General features: G+C 36.0%; 2 protein-coding genes across 12 annotated transcripts in view; one reads left to right on the forward strand and one right to left on the reverse strand.

The window, feature by feature from the left end:
- Positions 1-1,278: 1,278 nt before the first annotated feature.
- SELENOP (selenoprotein P) lies at positions 1,279-12,078 on the forward strand. Of its 2 annotated transcripts, none has more exons than XM_011286344.4 (5): positions 1,279-1,436; positions 4,438-4,653; positions 4,894-5,106; positions 6,380-6,497; positions 10,594-12,078. In XM_011286344.4, the coding sequence occupies exons 2-5, from the start codon at positions 4,451-4,453 to the stop codon at positions 11,233-11,235; spliced, it is 1,176 nt and encodes a 391-aa protein (XP_011284646.2). In that variant the 5' UTR covers positions 1,279-1,436; positions 4,438-4,450; the 3' UTR covers positions 11,236-12,078. The 2 variants fall into 2 exon arrangements, with proteins under 2 accessions (XP_011284646.2, XP_019666862.1); XM_019811303.3 differs by having other exon boundaries at positions 10,594-11,255.
- The window catches only part of CCDC152 (coiled-coil domain containing 152), a 31,112-nt gene continuing 18,556 nt past the window's right edge, over positions 11,915-24,470 (reverse strand). For 9 of the 10 annotated variants that reach the window (XM_045037517.1, XM_045037516.1, XM_045037553.1 and 6 more), the window contains 4 exons: positions 19,405-19,469; positions 17,460-17,562; positions 15,078-15,205; positions 11,915-13,165 (listed from right to left, as the gene is read on the reverse strand). In XM_045037517.1, the coding sequence (XP_044893452.1) occupies positions 13,040-13,165; positions 15,078-15,205; positions 17,460-17,562; positions 19,405-19,469 (422 nt within the window). In that variant the 3' untranslated portion in view covers positions 11,915-13,039. Of the gene's footprint in view, positions 14,705-15,077; positions 15,206-17,459; positions 17,563-19,404; positions 19,470-24,470 lie in introns of all 10 variants that reach the window. The other variant, XM_045037558.1, reaches the window with a different exon arrangement.

Here is a 24,470-nt window from a genome sequence, read left to right on the forward strand (position 1 = left end):
TTTGCTGTGTAGCTAGAGGCACATCTGGAGGGAATCCTTTTGGGGCAGGAGGCAGCTGCTAAGCCACTTGTAAAGGAGGGAGGGGCTGGTAAAATTTCCTGTTGCAGAACAACCCAAGATGACTACTCAAATAATCTGTCAGGGAAATGAGGTACAGGGGGGACAATCGGCTTTAAACAAAGATTTTTGACAAAAGTCTTTCAAAAAAATGAGTCTGTATATTTGCATTTTTATTCCCTGGAAAAACTAGGCATTTCTCAAAGGGATCTGGGACCCAAAATAGTACTACTGCTTAGTTTGAGTAAACAGTTTGGCTTTCAAAATCAAGCTTCTAATTTGATAAATTTCTTTGTGGGAAGGCTGACATCTGAGCCTCTTTGTATTCACCCCTTTGTGGTACAATAGTACTCAGTACACAACAATCAATAGGGGTTTGTTTGGGAAAAATACATTAATAGTATAAGCAAGGCTTACTTGAAAACCAGGGCTACCCAGGGATGACATTTGCTCTTACCTTATACCCCATGGTGTGCTCACGTGTAGCAGTTATTGGGAAGCGTTTACCCCCTTCTGAAAGAGTAAGAACTTTCCATTTAATTTGTGAAAAATGTTAAATTTCTATATGCTTTTCCATGCTCAACTTCTACCACTAAAATTTTTTATCTGTATGGTCCTTATATTTGTAAATATTTCCCATTCAATTCTTAAATGCTTCTGTGGGATCCACAGGTCTTACAGGGAGTACAACATCTGTTCTAATAAACTGAGGCTTGGTTTCCCTCTGCTAGGAGGCTTAGTTTCTTGTTCCTTTCCTTAAATGAAAAAGAAGAGAGCAGAGATCCTGTGAGATCCCACACAGATCCAAGTTTTAAACATAGTAAAATAATCCAAGCAACTCTGTAACAGCAGGAGAGGGAAAGATTTGAAACAGCAGGTGACTTTTGTAACAAAGCTCACACAGTCTGGGTTAGGCTAACCTGGCCACAACAGAGCAGAAGGAAAAAACAGATTTTTTTTTTTTTTTTTTAAAGCAGCAGCTTAACTTGCTGGCTCAGCAAATGTTTTTCCCTATTATAGTTTGAAAAAGAACATGACTTGGAGGCCCTTTTACCCTTAGTCCTTCCTCCCGCCCCCGACTGTACCATTAAATCCTAGCTACTGGGGTGACTAAAAAGGATAGGGATTAAATCAATAATCACAAAAAAGTTTCCCCCCATTTTATGCCTGGCAGCACTTGCTGCTTTCTTTAAGTTGATTGTAACAACCAATTCAGGGGTTTGCTCTGCTTGCAAGGTCACAGCCAGAGGGGGACAGTGAACTTTGGACTACAGCCGGGGAGAGAGGTAAACAACAGGACTATAAATATCAGGGCTTCTGGCTGTGGAGCTGCGGAGCTGAGCAAAGAGAAAGGAAGCAGGCTGATCCGAAGGGGTTGTGTAAGTAGGAACTTTGTGTTCTGCAGTATTTCTTTTAGAGTCTAGTAAATAATTTGATTTTGAGTCTGATAAAATGTTTCTGTCCTTAGAATAGATTTTTTAAAAAGAGAGATGGGTAAAGTGATAAAAATAATACAAAAGAAAGAACAAAAGGGTCTGGACTTGGGTGTGGTGGGTGGAGGTCCGCAGCCCTTTGCTGATTTCTGCCCTGTCTTGTGCCCCCGGAGGATAGAGATGGGAGCAGAGGAGGCTGGAAAAATCAGTTACTCTGCAAAGAGTTGTGATGTTATAGAGGCAGTTTTGCTTGTTTAAGCTTGTCTCCCACTGCAATGCAGAGTGAGAACTCTAAGGAGAAATCAGCCCGTGGGTTTGAAGAGCAGAGACTGAAATACGGCCATTCTACAGTGCTGTAGAAACGTCCAGGGATACTGTGAGGAGTTTCAGGAAACAAACAAAAAAAAATCCCTGGCGGCAGGGAGAGCAGGTTGGGTCCACTGGGCAGAAGTGGTTGCCCTTAAAAGAGTTCAAACCCATTCAAATCAGGTGGCCTGTGACTAAGTGCAAAGTTTTGCAGTTTACAAGGTGAGTGGGTACTTTTAGGTCAATGAGGAAGGACCTTCAGATGCCAGTTTGAAGTTAAGGGAGAAAGTTTCTGCATATTCTGCCTTTTAATGGGGGACTTTTAAACAAATGTTAGTCTGTATGTGGCCAGAAATCAAGTTCTGTGATTGAAAAGTGGTGAGATTAGTGAAATTTACAAATACTTTCAACAGCTTCTAATAGATCCTATTTAGTTATTTATAGATAGATATAACTATAGTCAAATGTTTATTATGCAAAAAAATGATCTTAAGACAAAGTTGAACGGCCTATTGAATATAACAGAAGAGGAAAATTTGCGAGTGTGAACACTGTAACCCACTACCCTTTATGTCTCTTTTCATCAAAAAAATTAAATGAAGGGAATAAGGGGAAAAGCCTTTTCATTTATATTCGCTACTTAGCCACTAGAAAGGGTATGCAAAAGTGAAAGGGTATGGCAAAGTGAGGAAACTAAGCGCTGAATTTATGCTGAAGCTTCTATAGTTACTGAAATTCTATTCTAGAAAGTAGGGGAAACCTCTCCATCCTAGTAAAAAACCAAACAGATTGAATTATTTTGATGTTCTCCTTGCCATCCCAGGGCATAAACAAACAAAACCCTGGCTACTATAGTTATTAAAGGTGATCTACCTCATAGCTAAGAGGTCATGTTTTGGATTTAGCAGAACTGGTTTGAATCTAGTTTCTTTGGTGACTTAGTATCTGTGTGGACTTGGGCAAGATGCCTAAACTCTCTTGGCCATGTTTCTTCAGCTGCAAAAGGCGGGTAATGGTCATATAGTTGTAAGGATTAACTGACATGATAAAAAAAAAAAAACAACTGCTTAGCACCACCTGCATAGACTTCTGTAAATGCTCAATGAGCAGTAGCCATAATAAGGATAATTGTGTCACCAGTATAAATACTATCCTAAAGAAATTCCCTAGATTTAGTCCAGATATATCCTTTCTTTTTTTAAATATTAGAATTTTAAAAAACATGAGAATAGTTGGGATGGCCTTAATCATTTGATTTATCTGTCTCTCTTATGTTAGGCTCTTGGATTTTGTGATATTAAATGATATGAAAGATAATCAAGTTTTAAAAATTCTATACTTATCAGTGCACCAGATCCCAAATCAATCTGATTCTAACCTTTCTACTCCCATCTTAATTCTGGGCTCACTCTAACTTATCATTAGCTGCCTACTAGCAGCTATCATTAGCTCCCTCCTCCTATCCCTCCCCCCCCCCCAAAGTACCTTTACTTTCTTATCCCAGATCAGTGCCTGAAAATGTGTCAACTTCCTAGTTCTGGAATGTTGCCCTGATCTCTCTCCACAGATTCTTACATCAGAATAAGCCTGTTCCTGGGTTTTTCTTTTTCTGCTCTTCTCTGCTGAGTGTGTTCCTTGTTTTCACTACCTGTCTATAGTTCACCTGTTTCATGTGTACCTCTCTGCTGAGAGTTAGCCCTAGTCTGGGGAATATTTCTAGTCAGATATTTAACTTTTCTACTCAGTGGTACTTACCCAAGAACGTGCCATCTAGTCACAGAAATTTCTTGACAGTAATGGTAGCCAATAAATAGACTGAGTGTGAATTGCAGTGGGTCTTAAATGGTTGAAGGGGTCGTGGTTTGTGACATTTCTCCTTGGTCAGTCAGGCTTTTTCCTTTGGTTCCTATCTATCTTGGATGTGGTAGTAACATTTTGGCAGGCAGTTTTATACCTGAAAAGATTCAAATCCTTTAATAGTCACATACAGCTAGACTTTAAAGAATAAGAAGAACAAAAGGGAGCCGGACCCAAGAGACTTATAAACACAGAGGGCTTGAACATGAAGAACTAAGGGCCCCATATGGGCCACCTTCATGTTGGTAAACTGCCCTTGCAGCCTCCTCTTTCTTCCGGGGTTCTCTTTCCATGCTGGCTCTTTTCATTTCTGTGCAGAATCCTCTACTTACCCTTTCCTTTCTCAGATTGGTGGAGGACAGAAAGCAGCAATCAGAACTTGGTGCATTTTAAATAAAAACAAAATCACGTCTGCAGAATGTTATTGGGTTATAGAGGGCACAGTCTCAAAATTTTTCTAAACATGTATATTCTCCTAGAGAAATACTGGGCTGCCTGTTCAGGCAGATTTCCATAGCATGCTTACTAAAGTATCTTGTCAGGTCAGATAGTTAAGAGGTGCTTTGACAACTCCCTTGCCTCTGGCTGATTTTTTACTCCTTTTGGGAAGATTTGGTGCAGGAACGCCCAACGTGATGAATGAGCCCAGCAACGCTGGGATAGAATCCATGGGCTAAGCCGATAGTGATAGAAAGGGGGACTGTACTGGCTGTATTTCTAGAAATCCCTGGCTATGACTGTGAAGTCACCTGTGAAGATGACAGCAAGGTTTCCTCTTTTACAGGACAACCCCAGCAATGTGGAAAAGCCTGGGGCTTGCCCTGGCTCTCTGTCTTCTCCCATGGGGAAGAACAGAGAGCCAGGGACAAAGCTCTTTTTGTAAGCAGCCTCCAGCCTGGAGCATAAGGGATCAAAATCCAATGCTAAACTCAAGTGGTTCCGTGACCGTGGTTGCTCTTCTTCAAGCCAGCTGATACCTGTGCATCCTGCAGGCATCCAGGTGAGCTGGTTTCAGTGGTCTAGGATTTCTCAATTAAATACATAATACATACATACATAAAATAAAATAGAAATGGAAAAGATGTATTTATTAAATCACATTTTATAAAGAAGAGATATGAGTAAGTAAAAAAAAAGGAATAAGAGAGTTTCATGTAAAAAAAGAGTGAGGAGAGAGAATAAATTCAATGAGATTTTTCCTTTTTTTTTTTTTTTTTTGTATTTTTCCCAAATATTTTAGATTGGAAGACCTGAGAGTAAAACTGGAGCAAGCAGGATATTTGAACATCTCTTACGTTGTTGTTAATCATCAAGGACTCTCTTCTCGATTAAAATACATGCATCTTAAAAATAAGGTTTCAGAACATATTCCTGTTTATCAACAAGAAGAAAACGAAACAGATGTCTGGACTCTCTTAAATGGGAAGAAAGATGACTTCTTCGTATATGACAGGTGTGTATACACACACACACACATGCCCACACACACCCCAAATTAAAAGATGCCTTCTTAGCATTTAATTTAATAGTGATTTAAAATAAGACATCTTCTTTTGTTTTATTACCAAGTACTCAGAGTGAGCTATTAAAATGGTTTTAATGTTTTATCTCACAAACTGACTTTCTTTTGTGCAAAAGAATTCACCATTCTAGTAGGGAAATACAGAAAATTGACTATAATCCCCCCCCCCCAATAAATTAGCATTCTGCCTGAATAAAAGGATCAATTTGTGTATCAAGTACAATTCAAACCTGAGAATTTGCAGAATAACTACACTTTGCGACCACTTTTTTATCTTTAATCTGATTAATAATTTAAAGGGTACACACCTGAATTTCTGAACTATAAAGTGTTAATCATTTAGATCTAATCTGCATGAATCTGCTTTTGATTCCATGAATGAATAAAACATTTGTATCTTAAGGGAACCTCCATGCTTACATTATTTGATATTACCAACATTTTTAGTTGGTGCTGTTTTCTTTTGACTCTTCAGAAATGGTGAGGCATATTCTGCTTAGACCTAAGCCCTACTTCATCTTACTCTAAATATTTTTAATATTACATACTCTTTTAGGACTGCAGACTTCTAATTTAGACAGTTGCAAAGTGTAGCTCTTTGATAGTCACATAATATTATATATCCTGGGGAAAATGTGGGAAAGAAGGACATTTCAACTCCACTATTTCTGAGAATGCTGAGTATTATAATTCCATTTCTTTCATTATGCTGAAATTTTTGTTGCATCAGACATGTTTTTAAATAAATGGGCTATTGGCCAAGACTTGAGGATACTGTAATTTTTTGTTGTGTGGAATTTGTGCTGCCATAGCAGTTATGAAAACCTCATGTGATTTGCAGAGCCTGATTTATGGTAAGGTAGTGGTTTGTGCATTCATAGAATTTATAAGTCTATACCAAATTGTATTTGACCAAGTCACAATGACTTATGTATTTTGATATCCTTTATAGTGGCATATCTAGAAGATTTCAAAACGCTGGTATGAGACTCCCGGTAGTCTTGCTCTGACCTAACCTGGTATGTGGTGCCAGGGAGCTCACTTGAGACCCCATTCAAGGAAGTTTACTGGAGGTGTGAATGGGTCTTAGTTATAAGACCATTAAACCAATAGCACCTATCCCAAACTGCTTGAGTATGATCATGATACAGAAAATATTGTACTGATATGTAATGATAAATGTAATGTTTGCCCTTTTTTTTAGATGTGGCCGTCTTGTATACCATCTTGGTTTGCCTTACTCCTTCCTAACTTTCCCATATGTAGAAGAAGCCATTAAGATCGCTTACTGTGAAAAGAAATGTGGAAACTGCTCTCTCATGGTATTTTATTTTTCTCAATTATTTCTCCTGGGAGAAAAGAGAAAGTCTTTTAAGAGTTCTCTAAATAAGTTAATATTTCATCACCCATTAGCTAAGCAATGTTTCTGTTGGTATACTAAAAATAAACAACAGTGATTTTTATAATTACTTCCTATTATGTAACATACACTGTAAGACATTTTTTCCAGATCCGTATTGCTGCTTTTATCTAGAAGGAGTTTATAAAACAAAAACCAACATAGATGGCATATTTCAAATACCACCGAATGATGTTGGGTGTGTTCAAAATGCCTAAAGAATTCAGCCAACATAAAATATTATTGTAGTACTCTGAATGTGTTCACACGAGAGCATAGTGATGGCAAAGCTTATTCATGGCATTACCTGAAATGGAATTGAGGCCCAGATAGTTACGATATCAAAGATCTAAGACTGCAGCTTTCCCATGAAGCCCTTACACTGTCTGCCCACTCTGCAGTCAGAATTACTGCATTTATTTCACAGTGGAATAAGTTTTCTACTTGTTACTGATATTTTTCTCCTAACAACCATGAGAATATTTACTCCTTTTTATGAGAAGCTCTACATTTAAGTATTGTTTATAAAAAGATACTCAAGGAATTGATTTTAATTTATATTAACTAGACTCCCCCCTCCCCATATTGAAAAGGAAAACAATTACAAACAATGTTTCCTTAATAGGGAAAATTGGCAAAATTTGAACTCAGGTTTAAAAATAGTTCTGAATTTTATTTGAGAGCTATACATCCTTCAGATTTTTCCAGTTGTAAAGAAGCCATCTCGATTTGTAATGAATTACTTAATTAATTAATTTAGTTGTTGTGGAGCACAACAGGTTAATTACTCTAGTTATATAATTTTTCACATTTTAATCTTCATTATAATCCTATGAAGCTTCGTCTACTCTTTCTAAAGATGGGGAGACTGAAGTAATGCAAATAAAGTATTAACTCAATGTCTGACTTCTACTAAGTATGTAATAAATGCTAGTTATATTGATTCCTCATATTCTGGGGCTATTTTGCATTTTTGCAAATGCCTAATAGTTATAAATATACCCCGTTATATTGAAACAAGGGCAGAAACAGTCCCATAACATGCTTAAAATTTATGAACCTCTTGTAAATAGGATATACCATATATATCTGATGAGCCAAATCAAATTGGAGTTTTCCTTTTTCATAGTATCCTAGATGCCATCAATTGTAGGACACATTATTTTATGTACTATTTTAAAAATGCTGTCAGCTAAGGTAGGACACTGTTATTACAACACCATCAATAATAGGATGCATTCTGATTTTAAAGATATTAAAATGTGAAAAAAATACCTTGTAGGATCAATAAAACCTAGTAATCCGTTTCAGAAACTAATTAGACCGCTACTGTCAACTTTTGAACATTTAGAACATTACATAGTATATTTTAAACATTTATCAAGTTGTTTATAAGCTTTTAATCAAATCACATTAAATACTCAAAAGGAAACAAGCGACAAAACTAAAAGGCATCCTGTGGAATGGGAGAAAATAGTTGCAAATGACATATCCGATAAAGGGTTAGTATTCAAAATATATAAAGGACGTCTAAAACTCATCACCAAAAAAAAAAAAAAAGAATAATTCAATTAAAAAATTGGCAGAAGACATGAATAGACACTTTTCCAAAGAAGACATACAGATAGTCAACGGACACATGGAAAGATGCTCAACATCACTCATCATCAGGGACACACAAACCAAAACTACAATGAGATGTCACCTCACACCTGTCAGAAGGGCTAAAATCAACAACACAAGAAATAACAGGTCTTGGTGAAGATGTGAACAAAGGGGAACTGTCTTATACTGTTGGTGGGAAGGCAAACTGGTGCGGCCACTCTGGAAAACAGTATGGAGGTTCCTCGGAAAGTTAAAGATAGAACTACCCTATGACCCAGCAATTGTGCTACTAGGTAGTACTAGTATTAGTACTAATTCAAGAGGATACGTGCACCCTGATGTTTATAGCAGCATTGTCCGCAATAGCCAAATTATGGGAACGGCCCAAGTGTCTGCTGATTGGTGAATGGATGAAGATGTGGTGCATATACAATGGAATATTACTCAGCCATAAAAAAGAATGAGATCTTGCCATTTGCTAAGGATGTGGATAGAGCTAAAGAGTATTATGCTAAGTGAAATAAGTCTGAGAAAGACAAATGCCGTATGATTTCACTCATATGTGAAATTTAAGAAAAAAACAAATGAACTCACAGGGATAAAAAAGAGAGGCAAACCAAAAAACAGATTCTTAATTACAGACAACAAACTGAGGGTTGCAGGAGGGGAGGCGGGCAAGGGGACTAGGGTAAATAGGTGATGGGGATTGAGGAGTGCACTTGTCATGAGCATCAGATGATGTGCAGAAGTGTTGAATCACTATAGTGTACACCTGAAACTAATATTACACTGTATGTTAATTAATAGGAATTTGAAGAAAAGCTTAAAAAATAGCACAAAATTCTCAAAAGCAATTCAGAAATAGCCAAAAACTGTACCACTTAATAGTTGTATGCAAAAATCCATGGAATTTTTAACCTTTCACAACACGGAACCATACCACTTAGAAAATCAGTTTGAGGTGAAAAAGACTCACTAAAATTATTTATAAATCACTTTAGGGTAAGAGTTTCATATGATATTGCGATATCTATAAGCTTTGAGCTTATATTCGTAGGCACACAAGACAATAAAGACTTGGCAGCAAATTAACTAGATTGAGGCAGAATGGGATTGTATGCCCAATGGAAGATGGGCAGTAATTTGCTACTTGCAGCTGCCAGCTCAACAGTAGGGACACAGTAACAAGACTGGTGAATGGTGAAGTTCAAAACATTTCCTGGCATAAGCTGAGGCGTGAAAAACTGATTTTCAGCAGAGTTTATTGGCATTTTTGAATTGGCAGAAATTAGTTTGCTTCAGAATAGAACATTAAGTATGAATATAATATTAGAAGTATCCATGTAGTTCGGCTGCTTTTAGGATTTGATATTTGTTTGACTTTACTGCAATCGATGTAAGTTCTTTTAACCAGTTTATTTAGTTTTGCTTCTGCAGATGTAAATATAGTGGTTTGGCTTTCTTTTTAAGCCTTCTGTATCTCTTAAATTCTTCTTCAGGGTTCTTAAAAATCGGGGAAACGCTCTTGATAAGAAAAGGAAAATTTGAATTCTGCTATTGATTTAACCAGTATAGAAGCTTAGGCGAACTGCTGAATTGTATTTATTTATTTATTTATTTATTTAATTTTATTTTTTTTAAATTTTTTTTCAACGTTTATTTATTTTTGGGACAGAGAGAGACAGAGCATGAACGGGGGAGGGCCAGAGAGAGAGGGAGACACAGAATCGGAAACAGGCTCCAGGCCCTGAGCCATCAGCCCAGAGCCTGACGCGGGGCTCGAACTCACGGACCGCGAGATCGTGACCTGGCTGAAGTCGGACGCTTAACCGACTGCGCCACCCAGGCGCCCCATATTTATTTATTTATTAAAAAAAATTTTTTTAAACATCTTTATTTATTTTTGAGACAGGGAGAGACAGAGCATGAACAGGGGAGGGTCAGAGAGAGGGAGACACAGAATCTGAAACAGGCTTCAGGCTCTGAAGCCCCGACGCGGGGCTTGAACTCACGGACTGTGAGATCATGACCTGAGCCGAAGTCGGCTGCTTAACCGACTGAGCCACCCAGGCGCCCCTGAACTGCTGAATTTTAATTGTCTTGTGCTTTGTTTTATCTATTTGCAAAACATTAATGTTAATTCCTTTGGAAGATGCTTGAGGATTCTCTGATTAAATGCAAACTTTGCATAAGAAGAACTTTATAATTATGTATGATTGGAACCAAATTTTAATAAAAAGTCTGGGTGTTGAAACACATCAAAATTTTATCTCATTAACATGATGCTAGAAAAACAAAGCCAGTTTAATCCTAATTACTTTGAATTTTATATATGTTAGCTTTACAAATAATTTTTTGTGCACAGCTCCTAAATCTACAAATTTGTTGAAAAATGATTCATAAATTTGTTCTAGACACCGGAAGATGAGGACTTCTGTAAAATTGTATCTTCAGCTACCGTGGGAAATGCAACTGAGGCTCCACAGCCACATCACCACCACGACCATCACCACCATCATCACCATCATAATCATGAGCATGGGCATCAGCATCATGGGAATGGTGAACTTGCAGAGAACCAGCAACCAGAAACACCAGATGTCCCTGGGCACCCCCCTTCTCAAGTCCCTCATAACCACCACAAGCACAAGGACCACCAAAGACAGGGCCATCCAGAGGACTGAGATATGCCAGCAGGCAGTGAAAGTTTACAACTTTCTGTCCCACCAAAGAAGCTCTGACGAAAGGGATGTATAAATCAATTACACTGCAAATTGCCCAAAGATTCAGAGTTGGCTCCTAGCAGCTGATGCTGACACTGACGACATCTGATATTTGAAAAAACAGGGTCTGCAATCACCTGACAATGTAAAGAAAACCTCCCCTCTTTATGTAGCTGACAGGGACTCTGGGCAGAGGAGAACGTCATTGAATCTTGACAGTGACGTTTGCCTCCAGCTGCCTGACACGCAATTCAGCAGCCCAAGCCCACAGAGGCCAGCACCAATTGAAGCTGAGAAAATAAGGCCAAAATGTGAAAATGACCTTCATACTAAATATTTTAAATAGGATTTTACTCCCCAAGTCAGTCTAGACAATTTCGTTTCCAGCATTTTTATATGCTACCTAATTAATGATCTAAAACTAAGAATTGGATTTGTACAAAACACGGGAAATCTATTATATTGCCTCCCAAATTTTAAAATTTAAGTCAAAGAAATTTTGACCTAAACCAAATTTTTATTATTTTATTATAAAGGTGATTGCAGCACTTGGTTAATATGTTTTTCTTTTTCTTTTTCCAGCATTCTACTTGCATTAATGAGAACAGAGACATAAACTATGACCTAGGGGTTTCTGTTGGATAGTTAGCAATTTAGAATGGAGAAAGAACAACAAAGACATGTTTTCCATTTTTTTCTTTACTTATTTCTCAAAAAAATACTTTTCTTTTTAATCTTACATTTTTAACTGATTAAATCTTATAAAGAACTGCCTTTATAATTCTTTCAGGTTCCAGAAATACTGACACATGAATATTTTGCTGTGACTACATTTTAAATATCCATTTATACTTTGTATGTCTAAGAGTCATAGTCTTGATTTTTACTATCACATATGAATGAAACTCTTATGTCTTATTTTCTTTATCTAGCATTATTATATCATACTGTTTAAAATTTGAGATAGTCTGTCTTGAAAGATGTAATGGAGAAGGTAAATGAATGTTGTCTGTCTCTTGATTGCTTAGAAAGTATTTCCATAGTCAATGATGGTTCAATAGGTAAACTACGTGCTATAAACCTGAACTCCTCTATGGTTAATACTATTAAGCAAGAATGTGGTACACACAGTTGGCCAAATGTGGATTTGTTTAAATAAACTCAATTTAAAATGTTTAAAGCGATCTTTTTTTCATTGTTATTATTTAGGTAATATGTTATATTAATGACAGAAGTGGCATTTTCAACTGCTTTTAAAGAAATGAAGTAGCAACTAATGAATTTACTGTCATACTCAAAACCGTCTACGCTTAGGGCAAGAACCTTTGTCAAAAGGTTTAAGTTGAGAATCTTTGTCAACAGAGAGACGTTGCTCTAAATTGCGAATGGTATTACGAAGAACTGCAATCTCCTTGTTTTTTTCTTCTTGAAGATGTTGAAGCTTCTAAATAAAGCAGCAAAAAATTTGTTATTGCAATTCAGAAATAGTAAGATTAAATACAAGAAGCAACAAAACAACAAAAACTACATTTCTGGTTTAAGTAGATTAAAAAAGCTTGTTTTGAAAGGTTTATGATTTTATTTTTATGAGGCTTATGGGGTACAACTGGAATAAGGATATTAAAACACGTTTCAGCACCATTTGTTTTAGTTTATTCTCTTTTTTGTATATAGCTTGAAGTTCTGAATCATAAAGTAGGAGTTGAACAATAAAAAAAATATATTACCTAAGTGCCTAAATAACTTCAGAATAGTAGGTCAGCCTTAGTTCAGAACAGATCATGGAATTCCTTACATGACCAAAGATCAGACGACTTCTCTAACGTTTTAATTTAATGCTAAGCTTTACTATGTCTTTAAATTTTTTAAAGTTTTATTTATTTTTGAGAGAGAGGGAGAGAGGAGGAGAGAGAGGCTCAAACTCGTGAACCACGAGATCATGACCTGAGCTGAAGTTGGACACTTAACTGACTGAGCCACCTGGGCACCCCTAAGATTTACTATTTTAAATTGAAAGTGACTTTTAAGTATTATTCAAAACCTAGTATCTTTCTGGTTGTGTGATATATTTTAAGAAAAACTTAAGTATATTGTTAGTAAATACTAGATAGCTTTTATAGAAACACACTGAGAACATTTATTTTCTTACACAATGACTATGGAAAAAAATGTCACATACCCTTCTGTAGATACTCTGTGGCAAAACAGTAGAATCTGCATAGGATTTTGATTTAGTTTGAACTCTTGCTAGTTTGGCATCAAACTGAATCAAGTTTAAAAAGAAAGTCATTGAGAACATTCTAGTTAAACAACTGCTTCTATAAATATAAGTATAATCCATTATATCTTTTAACATGCAATCTCTAATTTAAGTATATTCTCTGTACAATACAATATAGAGAAGTTTTTCTTTAAGAAACAGTTTTTAAGAAAGAGCAAGGAACACCCAAACAAGATTAACCTTGCTCCATGTTAAAATTTCCTGGGGAGCTTTTTAAAAGTACCAAACACCTGGGCACTACCTTAGAGATTCTGGGATGGAGTCAGCATTATCTTTTTAAGACATTAAAAAGATAGATGATAGATGATTCTATCATGCAAGGCAAAGAATCTAGATAACTAGGGTTGAGAGTCTAGTTAAAGATGGATAAAAATATTTTCACGTTACTGTGAGTATCCTTTTGTAAAGAAATGTAGTATAGTCAACAGTCATGGGATAAAAACTCATATACTCTAAAAACTTTGAGACTAAGTGGTAGAATCTGGATATAATTTTGTTGATTCAGTCTGAACTCTTACTATTTTGACATTAAACTGAATCAGGTTTAAAAAATTCTCATAAGTTATTCTTACAGGTCATATATACATATATTTTTTGCAAAATCTTTCATTATAATTCTTCCCTTCGGGTTGAGTTCAGTGTAGCCTCTCTGTGGTCTAAAAACAAACTCTGTGAGATTGTGTTCTGATTTGAGGAGAAAAATGGACAGCTACAATGAAGACGAGGAACAAAAAGAGTTGTGTGCATCAGTGTAAACCACAGATTTGGGCTCCACCAGACACAGGGCACAGATGGCAAACAAAATGCACATTTTCAATCAATGGATTAGAAGTTGATGGTAGAACCTGAAACATGGCTTATTGTTTCTCAGTTGGCTATCCAGACCTCTCCGTGGGTTGTGGGCACACTTGACCAGAGACAGTAGCAGCAGCAAAATGCCTGTCAAGTCAACATCAGTTCCCTTTTGCTCAAAGATTATACAGATTTCAACACTGAACCTCACCAAACACCCCAGAGATACCAAACTTCCATGAACGTGAATAGTAAGTTATCTTTAATAACCAAACTGGGGAATTCTGACAACATAAAGTAAGGTGGGAGTCAGACTGGGGAAAAGCAATGGAAGAATGATGGAAATGGAGATGGGTAGAATCTAGAAAAAAATTTTAAAGAACAAATATATTGTCAAAACATCAATGTCTCTGAGATTCTGACATCTGGTTAAACAACCTACTGAAAAGGCTTTAGAGCCTAGAACTAGAACTGCAGCCTTTGAGATGCCCTATGTAAGGTCCCTTTAACATTTATTTATTTTTTTAATTTATTTTTATTATTATTATTTTTAAAATACAATTTATTGTCAAATTGGTTTCCATACAACACCTTTAACATTTTTTTAAACATCTAGTTTATCTGCCCTTCTGATATGTATTGTCCACACATTTATTAGGGAGCAACCTGCCTCTTTTTAATAAAAGTTGAAGGAATTTCTATTGGTTTTCCAGGGTTCCACAATTTCTGCTGAGGAGAGAAAAATGTTAACGATTAGATACACTCTCCCCACTGCTGGAATGGTAGTCCTATGAAGCTTGCATAGACTCAGCTACAAAGTGTGGGTTATCCTTGAAATATCGATCTCCAGTCTCAGAGTAAACAGTACCCTCTCTGGAAACCAGGACCTTTTGAATGACTGAAGAATCCCACCTTCCAGCCAAATGCTGCAAGGTAGCGTAGCTAGCGTGGTCTGGTGTTTGAGAACTGCACGTGACGGAGAATGAGTGTGTCGGGGTTGTTTCTATACCTGACATTTATCTCACTGTGATGAAAAATAACCAAAATTCAATCTAGACTTAAGGGATGCATCTTCAAATTTAGCAGACCCTTAAACACTTACCTCGAGCTGTAATTTGATTATTTCACTTTGTTTTTCCTTTTCTTGAGTTTTTAACTTTGCATTTAACTCTGAAATTTCCACCTCCTTTTTCTCTATCAGTTCTTTATGCTTTTCTTCATTTGACTCAACTGAATAAAACGAAAATAAATAAATAACTAATCAGTTAATTCATCTTAACATTTCAAACATTTTATAAGCTTGTATTTCATTAGCATTTTAAACAATCCATAAGCAAGTACATTTTGGTAATAAGTACACATATTTTAGAAACTGTTTATATGCAGGGTAGGTTTTATATATTTTGAATAAGCCCCTACAAAATGCTTGAAACACAAAGATCACCCATTAACTGCTTCTGAACAAATAAGCTGATTTGTATTCTTAAACATGAATTATATATAGGGGTGTCTGGGTGGCTCAATCAGTTAAGTGTCCGACTTTGACTTGGATCAGGATCTCGCAGTTTGTGAGTTCGAGCTCTGCATCAGGCTCTGTGCTGACAGCTCAGAGCTTGGAGCCTGCTTCGGATTCTGTGTCTCCCTCTCTCAATGCTTCTCCCCTGCTCGTGCTCTCTCTCTCTCAAAAATAAACAAACATTTTAAAAATTAAAAAAAACATGAATTATATATAATTATATAATATATAAATAATATAATATGTAATATAGTAATAATAAAATTAATAATTAATTATTAATAATATAACATATTAATAATATATAATACATATAATATTTTATATATATATGAGAGAATATATATATATATATATATATATATATATATATATATATGAGAGACAATAAATAGGAGACTTAGTGGTTAAACAGGGACACAAGGCCTGGGTTCCTAGGTACAGGGGGTCCCAAATTACTGGATGATTCTAGAGCTACATCAAACCCCTGCTATACTCTGTTCCACGTGATTGGGCCTCTGTCATGTTCACACCATGTTTCTATGCTTCATCAAATTTCCTCTGCTCTTATCTTTCCTATTCCTACCAGTGATACCATATTATCCAGTATGGGAGTCTCAAGGACATTTCTTTTTTTTTTTTTTTTAACGTTTATTTATTTTTGAGAGAGAGACAGAGCATGAACGGGGGAGGGTCAGAGAGAGGGAGACACAGAATCTGAAACAGGCTCCAGGCTCTGAGCTGTCAGCACAGAGCCCGACGCGGGGCTCGAACCCACGGAGCACGAGATCATGACCTGAGCTGAAGTCAGCCGCCCAACCGACTGAGCCACCCAGGCGCCCCAAGACATTTCTGACTTTAGGGGGAAAAGAAGGAGTCAACTCATCCACAAGCCCCACAAATAAGGGGTCTCCATCCATGATTAATCCACTACTTACTTAGTTTCAAGCCTCATTTTTGCCTCAGTTGGACTCTATGTCCAGGCTCTTAATCACAAGTCTCTACACCCTATACACTGTTGCCAGGTTAGTCTTCCTAAAGCATACCTCTAAGTATGGCCATCACTTTCTCAGAAACCTTTAATCCCTGCCCTTTTTTTTTTTTTATCCTAAAATTCAAGGGGTCAAAGAATCTAGCTAGCCCTAGCCATGGCTGCTGGCTTTTTTCTTGCTAACCTTTCTGTGTGGTGCAAAGAAGAGATAAGAAACAGACTATTATTCCCTAGAATGTCCTATGTCTTCCCCTCTCTACGTCTTGGCTTCTATTTTCTCTCTACTGAGAGACTCTTTTTTTCCATCCTCTCCAGTGAACTTTAGCCATATTCAGTCTTCAGGATCAGGGCCTTGTACTTAACAGTGCTGAAGGACAAAAGTTAGTAACTTTGATAAAGTTCAAGTTAGAATGTTTTCCTTCATTGTTTGTGCTTTTTAATTCTTTCCAAGGAGTTGTAGCTAACTCGAGTTCACAAAGATTATCTTCTATGCTTTCTTCTAGCAGTTTTGTAGATGTAGGTTTATATTCTGACATTCATTTCCAGCAAATTTTTACATATGTTGTACATAAGTATGGGCTCATTTGGAAAAGTTTTTATTACTTTTATGAAACCATATAACTCTCAGCATAAGATCATGAGACCTGCTTTAATAAAGGAAGAAATTTTATTATTGAAATTATATCCTATATGCCAAGTATATAAATATTAAAAGTATTATACATTTCACATTAATTTTTATATAAGGACATTAGCTGCTTCATATTAAATAATGTTAAGTACAAAAACCATAAATCCAGCTTAGAAATGTTGTAATTTATATCACATAAATAAATTGAAAGGTACAAAACCCAAATTAAAATGCATCAAGGCAATGTTCATTCAAGAATATGGGCAATTACTGAAAAAAGTTTATACATGCATTTAAATTATTTTATGATGTCTTAGAATTCAGTAGGTCAAAAATAAAAACTTACTTTTTTCCTGCATATTCTGATAAAGTTTCCTTATTTCTATTTTATGTCCCTCCTCTTTGATTTTCATTTCACTCATAAGTTTGGCAATATTATTCTTATATTCCTAAAGATTAAAATACATATTAATTCTTCAGTTTAAATATATGTACACAACTTTCCACTAATTAGAAAGGTGAAATTCTCATACTTTATATTAATTGTTAATATGTAACCATATCTAGAGAGGAAAGATATTGTTTATCGCTTGAATAATCAGCTTTGAGAAGGAACAATTTCTGGTCCAAGTAGATACAGCTTATCCAGAGACAATGTATTCTTATCTTTGCTTCCTGAATACTCATCACCAGTGTTTAACATATCATATAATCTCAAAATATTTTGGTAACTGTATAAATAAATGCCATGATACCATTAAAATATGTCAATTAAAGCCAAAGTTATACTTTAGAGCTAATAGTACATTCTGTTCAATAGCTGGCAAGCTTAACCTAACATAGGATGACTCCTTTGAATGTGACCTGAAGTTCTGTTTCTGAAAATTATATAAACATCCCTAATTCCCAGAAGGAAGTTAAGCACTACCCATGGTAAAGGTTAGTTTTATGAGGATGAGGCTAGAGAAGAATGAATTTGGGAGTTGAGAAGTGCTTGACAAGTGCCTGAGATTAATTTCTTAGGTTGCTGCAGCATAGAAATGATTATTGTGTTAATGTGGACAGTCGCATTCAGAGAGGTGTTGGAAGAGAAAGCCCCCAAAGATAAAATTTACAATTTTTCCAGAGGGATGTTCCTACATAAACCACTTACAGTTCTAAGATGTAGGCAGGAGAAAAGGAAAGCAGCAAGAATAAAAATAAAATAGGATACTAAGAAAGGTACATTAATGAAGGCAAGAGGTTCAAGAGAAGCTTCTAAACATCATAAAAGCAGGGACTTTATTTTTACTCATCACGATGTCTCCAATTCCTATAGTATCTTAGGCTAAGCAATATTCTATGGCTTGACATTTTAGAAGAGAAAGAAGGTAAACATTTCTCCCCCTTTTCTCTGCCCCAATGATACCCTAACTGTACCATCTATCATTGAGCTTTATAGGAAAGGTATGGAAAGAATGGGAAAGAAGAAAGGAAAGGGATAAAGGAAAGGAAAAATAAAGGGTGGGATATATTCCAGACATATTTAAATTAACTCAAGTGAGGAACCAGATTGAATATGGAAATGATACTTCAACTTGAAGTTCTAAGCTTGATACAGATCCAATTTGAGTTTTGGAAATCTTAGGTCTGCCAAGGTTTGACATGTTGGCTCTTGGGAAAGGAGAAAAATATTATGATAATAAGCCTCCCAAAGGGTGGTGGGAACTGACATTTACTGAGTACTTTTTATGTTCTAGGCACTGTGTTATTTGTTCTATAATTGCTGCCATATGCTGTTCCTATAGGAGAAAAGAAAAAGTAGCAGAGGGTATGGTAGCCCTGGGGAGAGAAATAATTGGTTATCCACATAAAGTCTTCCCTTCGTTTGGATGATGCAATAAAATTGCAAAAGGTTACTTAAATCAGAAAGATCAAAGACTCATTTATTTTATGGTAAAAAGTTTAAAAGTGCTAATTAATATAATAGAGTATACTCTAGAGTAAAAGTTTTATTAACATAATTTACAAATATGTAGCAAAATAGTTGTATCTCTTTTTGGTGGGAAGACAAAGTAATGTAAGTGATATCTTAGTGCGTTATAGTCTGCAAAGAGACTAGAGTCCTTAAAACTGTTATTTCTTTAAGAAGTTTTATTCATTAAAAATTCTGGCACACACATACACACATATATATTTCCTTTCCAAATTTTAGCTGTCCTGATTAATGAAAACCACCCTCCTTTTTTTCAAATTTGAGAAGACAAATGCTCTACAGGAATTTGATTGAATATAAAAATACATAAACTCACTTGTTCATGAGACTTCAGCTTTTCTCTCATAAGATCAGCATTTCTTTTTAGTTGTTCATTTTCACCTGTGTAAAAATAACCAGAGGGCATCCTAATACACAAAACATTTTAATTAACATGGGAATACATTTAACATTTTGAGTTTCCTTTCATATATGCATTCAACACATACATACAGCATCTACTACACATGAGGTTGCATGCATGGCGCTGGAAATATTGAAACAAACAAAATTATTGCTTTTCAAAGAACTTACGGCCAAACGGTAAAACAGATGTGTAAGTGGTTATGATATGCTATGATAATTGCTCTGGAATGGCAGTGTGTCTGAAATACCATGGGGACTTGTGGAAAAAAAGTCTTATTCAGCCTGAAGTCAGGAAAGGATTTACAGAAGAGAAACCATTTGCACTAAGACTTACATGATAAGGGTTACCCCATGTGGCAGGAACACATTTCACATACATAAAACTGCACAGAAGACTTTGGGCTTGAGTGACTATAGCACATTTGGGCAAGTTACAATTCAAATACAGTATTGTTGGAATGTAAACTCTGAGGAGGATGTGCTACATAGGTTGAAGCCATATCCTAATAGGAGATGGACATATTGCATATGAATGGCTTTAAATTTTATCTTATAGGTTACAGTCAAAGAACTTTGAACAGTGAAAGGAAATGATTAGTTACATGTTGAAAAAATGATCTGGCAGTGTAGATGACGAATGGGCAGGTTTTGACCCTAGATGAATGGGTATCAGTAAAAATAGGTCAAGTAAGAAATAACAGGAGCCTCAATTAGGTCAGTGGCAGCAGGACATAAAAGAAAATGAAGATAATTATTTAGATGGTAAGATTACCAGGAGATTTATGACTGACTGGATAGCAGAGGCAAAAAGGAAAGGGGAACTTTTGCTTTCTAGGTTTCTGGTTTGGGTAATTGAAAAAGGTTTGGGTGCCTGGGTGGGCTCAGTTGTTAAACATCTGACTTTGGTTCAGAACACGACCTCAAGTTCATGAGTTGAGTCCCATATCCAGTGAGTTCAAGCTCTGGTAAAACCTGAGACCCGCTTCAGGTGAGCCCTGCTTCTCTCTCTCTCTGTCTCTCTCTCTGCCTCTCACTCACTTGCGCCCCATCCCTCTCTCTCAAAAAACAAAGCAAAATTAAAAAAAAAAAAAAGAAAAAAATGTTCATCAGTTTGGGAAAGATTAGAAGAGGAAGACTTTTAGGAGTGAAATGAAGACTATAGATTTTTACCTGCTAAATTTGATTGCTTGAGATATCCAGAAAACATTTCTGGTAGGCTGAGAAATATTTAGAGGTGGCCAAAGGAGAGTATTCTGTAAAGGAGACTGAGAAGTGTCCAGAGATGCAGGAGAGAGTGGTACTGAGAAAAGAAAAGAGAGGTTAAAGGGATCATAATAAGTAGCAATAAAAGCAGTAAGAAGATCAAGTAAAAGAACTTTGAATCTGAAAACTTTGGGAAATGCTCAATTGTTGTAAGTTGAAGACTAGGCAAAGGTAAGGCAATGGATAGAGTGAGTACACCAGACCATTCCCTTGAGGTTTGATTGTAAAAGGAAAGAGTGAGGGCATTTGGAGGGAATCAACCTAAAGTTAAGGAAACTTTATTTTTTTGTTTATTTAAAATATGGGAAAGATGTGAGTTGTTTAAATGCTGAGAGGAATGGACAGTAGAAATAAATGAAAGACAGAAAAGAAGGGACAATTGAAGATGCAATACCCCAGAAGAGAGACAAGAGTTAAACCCAAGTGGAGGAATTAACTTTGGATAGGAAGAAGGACTTTCTCTCTCTTTTTTTTTAAGCTAAAGAGGAAGGTAGTAAGGATATGTCCAGGTATGTATATATTTGGAAGAGGTATAGTGGGAAGAAGAGGTACTGGGTGGTAAGAAATGAGATAATTTATGTCTGACAGCTTTCACTTTTTCTGTGAAATAGAAAGTAAAATAAGTTGAAAGAAAAGAACAGGTTTAAAGTTGGGGGCTAGAAGATTGCAAAGTTTGAAAAGTCAGGATAAATGAAAGGTATAATTGAAACTGAGATTCATAAATTAACATAGGTCTGCAATGTATGTTTTTTGTTTTTTGTTTTTTTTTTTTTACCATTAGTCTTCAGTAATTGCAGCCTTATAAGTAAAGCAGGTGTATGGTTGGATTGATCCATATTTGAAAATTACTGTAGTTGGTATTACAGGATGGGTAATGGAAATAAAACCACTGCCAAACGAGAAGTAATATTCTAAGCTACATATATATGCTATAAAGGGAGGAAGGTTTTATCTTACAGCAACATTATTGAGAGCATTGTTATATTTACTTAATGTCTTTTCATGTAAAATGTAAATAAGAAAAAAAGAGAAACATATTAAAATATGGTTTTGCATCTTTAATTTGCCATATTGTTTCAGACCTACCATAATTGACATCTTTTGTATATAACCAAAGCTATCTTCTGACTTGAGATGATTAAGAAGGAGCAGTGCTTGAGTTTTCTATACTCACCTTGGTAATCTCTAGATTAGATCAGGAAAGAGTCCATCCTGATATAGTGTGTGATGAGGGTTTGAAACAGAGCCAGACTCTGTACCTAAGCCAGACATAAAAGGCTCAAAGCTAAAATATAGGCCAGGAGTAGACTTGGCATCAAGACTTGTAATTCAAAACCAGTGTGAAATAGAGGCCGGGGCTTAAGTTCAGGGACTACTGGGGACCAGTGACAAGGATGAATGAGACACTAGAGTTGGATAACAGTAATTATAGCTTTGTATTGTTTAGAATCAGTTTGTCTGTCAATATAGACAAAAAAACATGCTAGAATTTTGATTGGGATCACACTGAATTTATAGATCAAGTTGGGAAGAACTGACATCTTGACAATATTGGGTCTTCCTATCCATAAACATGGACTATTTCTTCATTTATTTAGTTCTTTTTGATTTACTTCATCACAGTTTTGTAGTTTTCCTTATATAGATCTAGAACATATTTTGTTATACATATAGTTAAATATTGAATTTTGGAGGTTATTGTGTTTTTACTCTCAAATTTCACTTGTTCATTGCTGTTATATAGGAAAACAGTTGACTTTTATGTATTAACTTTGTATAATGCATGCAACCTCGCTATAATTGCTTATTAATTACAAGTAATTTTCCTCCCAAATCTTCTGAATTTTCTACCTAGACAGTCATGTCATCTATGAACAAGGACAGTTTTATTTCTTACTTCTGAATCTGCATACCTTTTATTTCTTTTTCTTGTCTTATTGTCTTGTCTTACTGTCTTATTGTACTAGAACTTCTAGTACAATGCTGAAAAGGAGTGGTGAGAGAGGAATATCCTTGCCTTATTCCTGATCTTAGTGGGAAGTCTCTAATTTCTCACCATGAAATATGGTGTTAGTTGTAGGCTTTTATAGATTTTCTTTTTAAATCAAGTTGAGTACATTCCCTCTACTCCTAGTTTACTGAGATGTTTTATTTTCAATCATGAATGGGTGCTGGATTTTGTCAAATACTTTTTCTGCATCTACTAATATGATCATATTTTCAATCTGTTGGTGTTCTGGATTAAATTAATGAAGCTTTGAATGTTGACTCAGTCTTGTATACTTAAGATAAATTCTACTTTGTTGTAGGGTATAGGCCTCCCAAAGCATTTTTCATTTCTGTTACGGAGTTTTTGATCTTTAGCATTCCTTTTTGCTTCTTTCTTAGGATTTCACCTCTCTGCTTACATTGCCAATTTGTTCTTACATGTTATCTACTTGATCCCTTACAGTCCTTAACATAGTAATCATAGCAGTTTTGAAATTCCCAGTCTGATAATTCCAACATCTCTGCCATGTTTGATTCTGCTCTGTCTCTGCAAATTGTGTGATTTTTTTTGCCTTTTAGTTGGGCTAATATAATAGAGAGTCTAGGTTCACCCTAACTTTTGGTAACATGTTAGCAGCTCTCTTTAGAATACGGAAATATTTAGCTTAGAAATATATATTTTTAAATCTTGTGCCCTAGTTAGTAATTTCAGGTTAATAGCACAAGTCCCACTCAACATCCTATTATACTTTTCCTCCTACAAAATTAACATAACATAATCAATAACTAGTCACAGCAATAATGAATCATTAAAGATTAAAAAAAATTTTTTTAACGTTTATTTTTGAGACAGAGAGAGACAGAGCACGAATGGGGGAGGGTCAGAGAGAGAGGGAGACACAGAATCTGAAACAGGCTCCAGGCTCTGAGCTGTCAGCACAGAGCACGACGCAGGGCTCGAACCCATGGACCGCGAGATCATGAGCTGAGCCGAAGTCGTACGCTTACCTGACTGAGTCACCCAGGCGCCCCATTAAAGATTTTTTTAATGTTTATTTTATTTTTTTGACAGAGAGAGAGAGAAAAAAAAAAGAGAGTGAGCAGGAGAGGGGCAGAGAGAGAGGGGGACAGAGGATTCAAAGCAGGCTCCATGTTGACAGCAGCGAGCCCAATGTGGAGCTCCAACTCACAAACTGTGAGATCATGACCTGAGCCGAAGTCAGACGCTTAACTGACTGAGCCACCCAGGCACCCCTAAAGATTTTGGATGTTATATGAACAATGCTTTAGGAAGGCTTGTCTTGCAATATAGTACTGTTAAGAGGAACTTTGGAAATGGAGTCTACATATGAAACTGTCACAGAAGCATGGGTAAGAGGTTATGAATATGTAAAATTGATATTGTTGGAGAGGAAGAGTACATAGTAACTGCAAACTTTTGGAGTCCTGGTTATTAGGAGAAGTATTTGGAGCAGAAAGAGAAAATCCAGAACTATGTTTACAGGGGAAGATGATGAGTAGCATAAATATCCATTAAATCACAACATTACAGTGAGAGTAGAAATCCAAAATCAGTTTGCTTTCAAAGGCTGTAATCAGACAGATAAGAAAGTGTTACATTTTAAAGGGTCATATTTTAAAATGAAGAGCTTAATCTGAATGGTGGCTTTAGTTTATAAAAATTTTGCTGGAAAATTGATATTTCCTTGAATGGAAAGCACCAAT

Source organism: Felis catus, chromosome A1 (assembly GCF_018350175.1).
Source record: "Felis catus isolate Fca126 chromosome A1, F.catus_Fca126_mat1.0, whole genome shotgun sequence".
NCBI classification, from domain to species: domain Eukaryota; kingdom Metazoa; phylum Chordata; class Mammalia; order Carnivora; family Felidae; genus Felis; species Felis catus.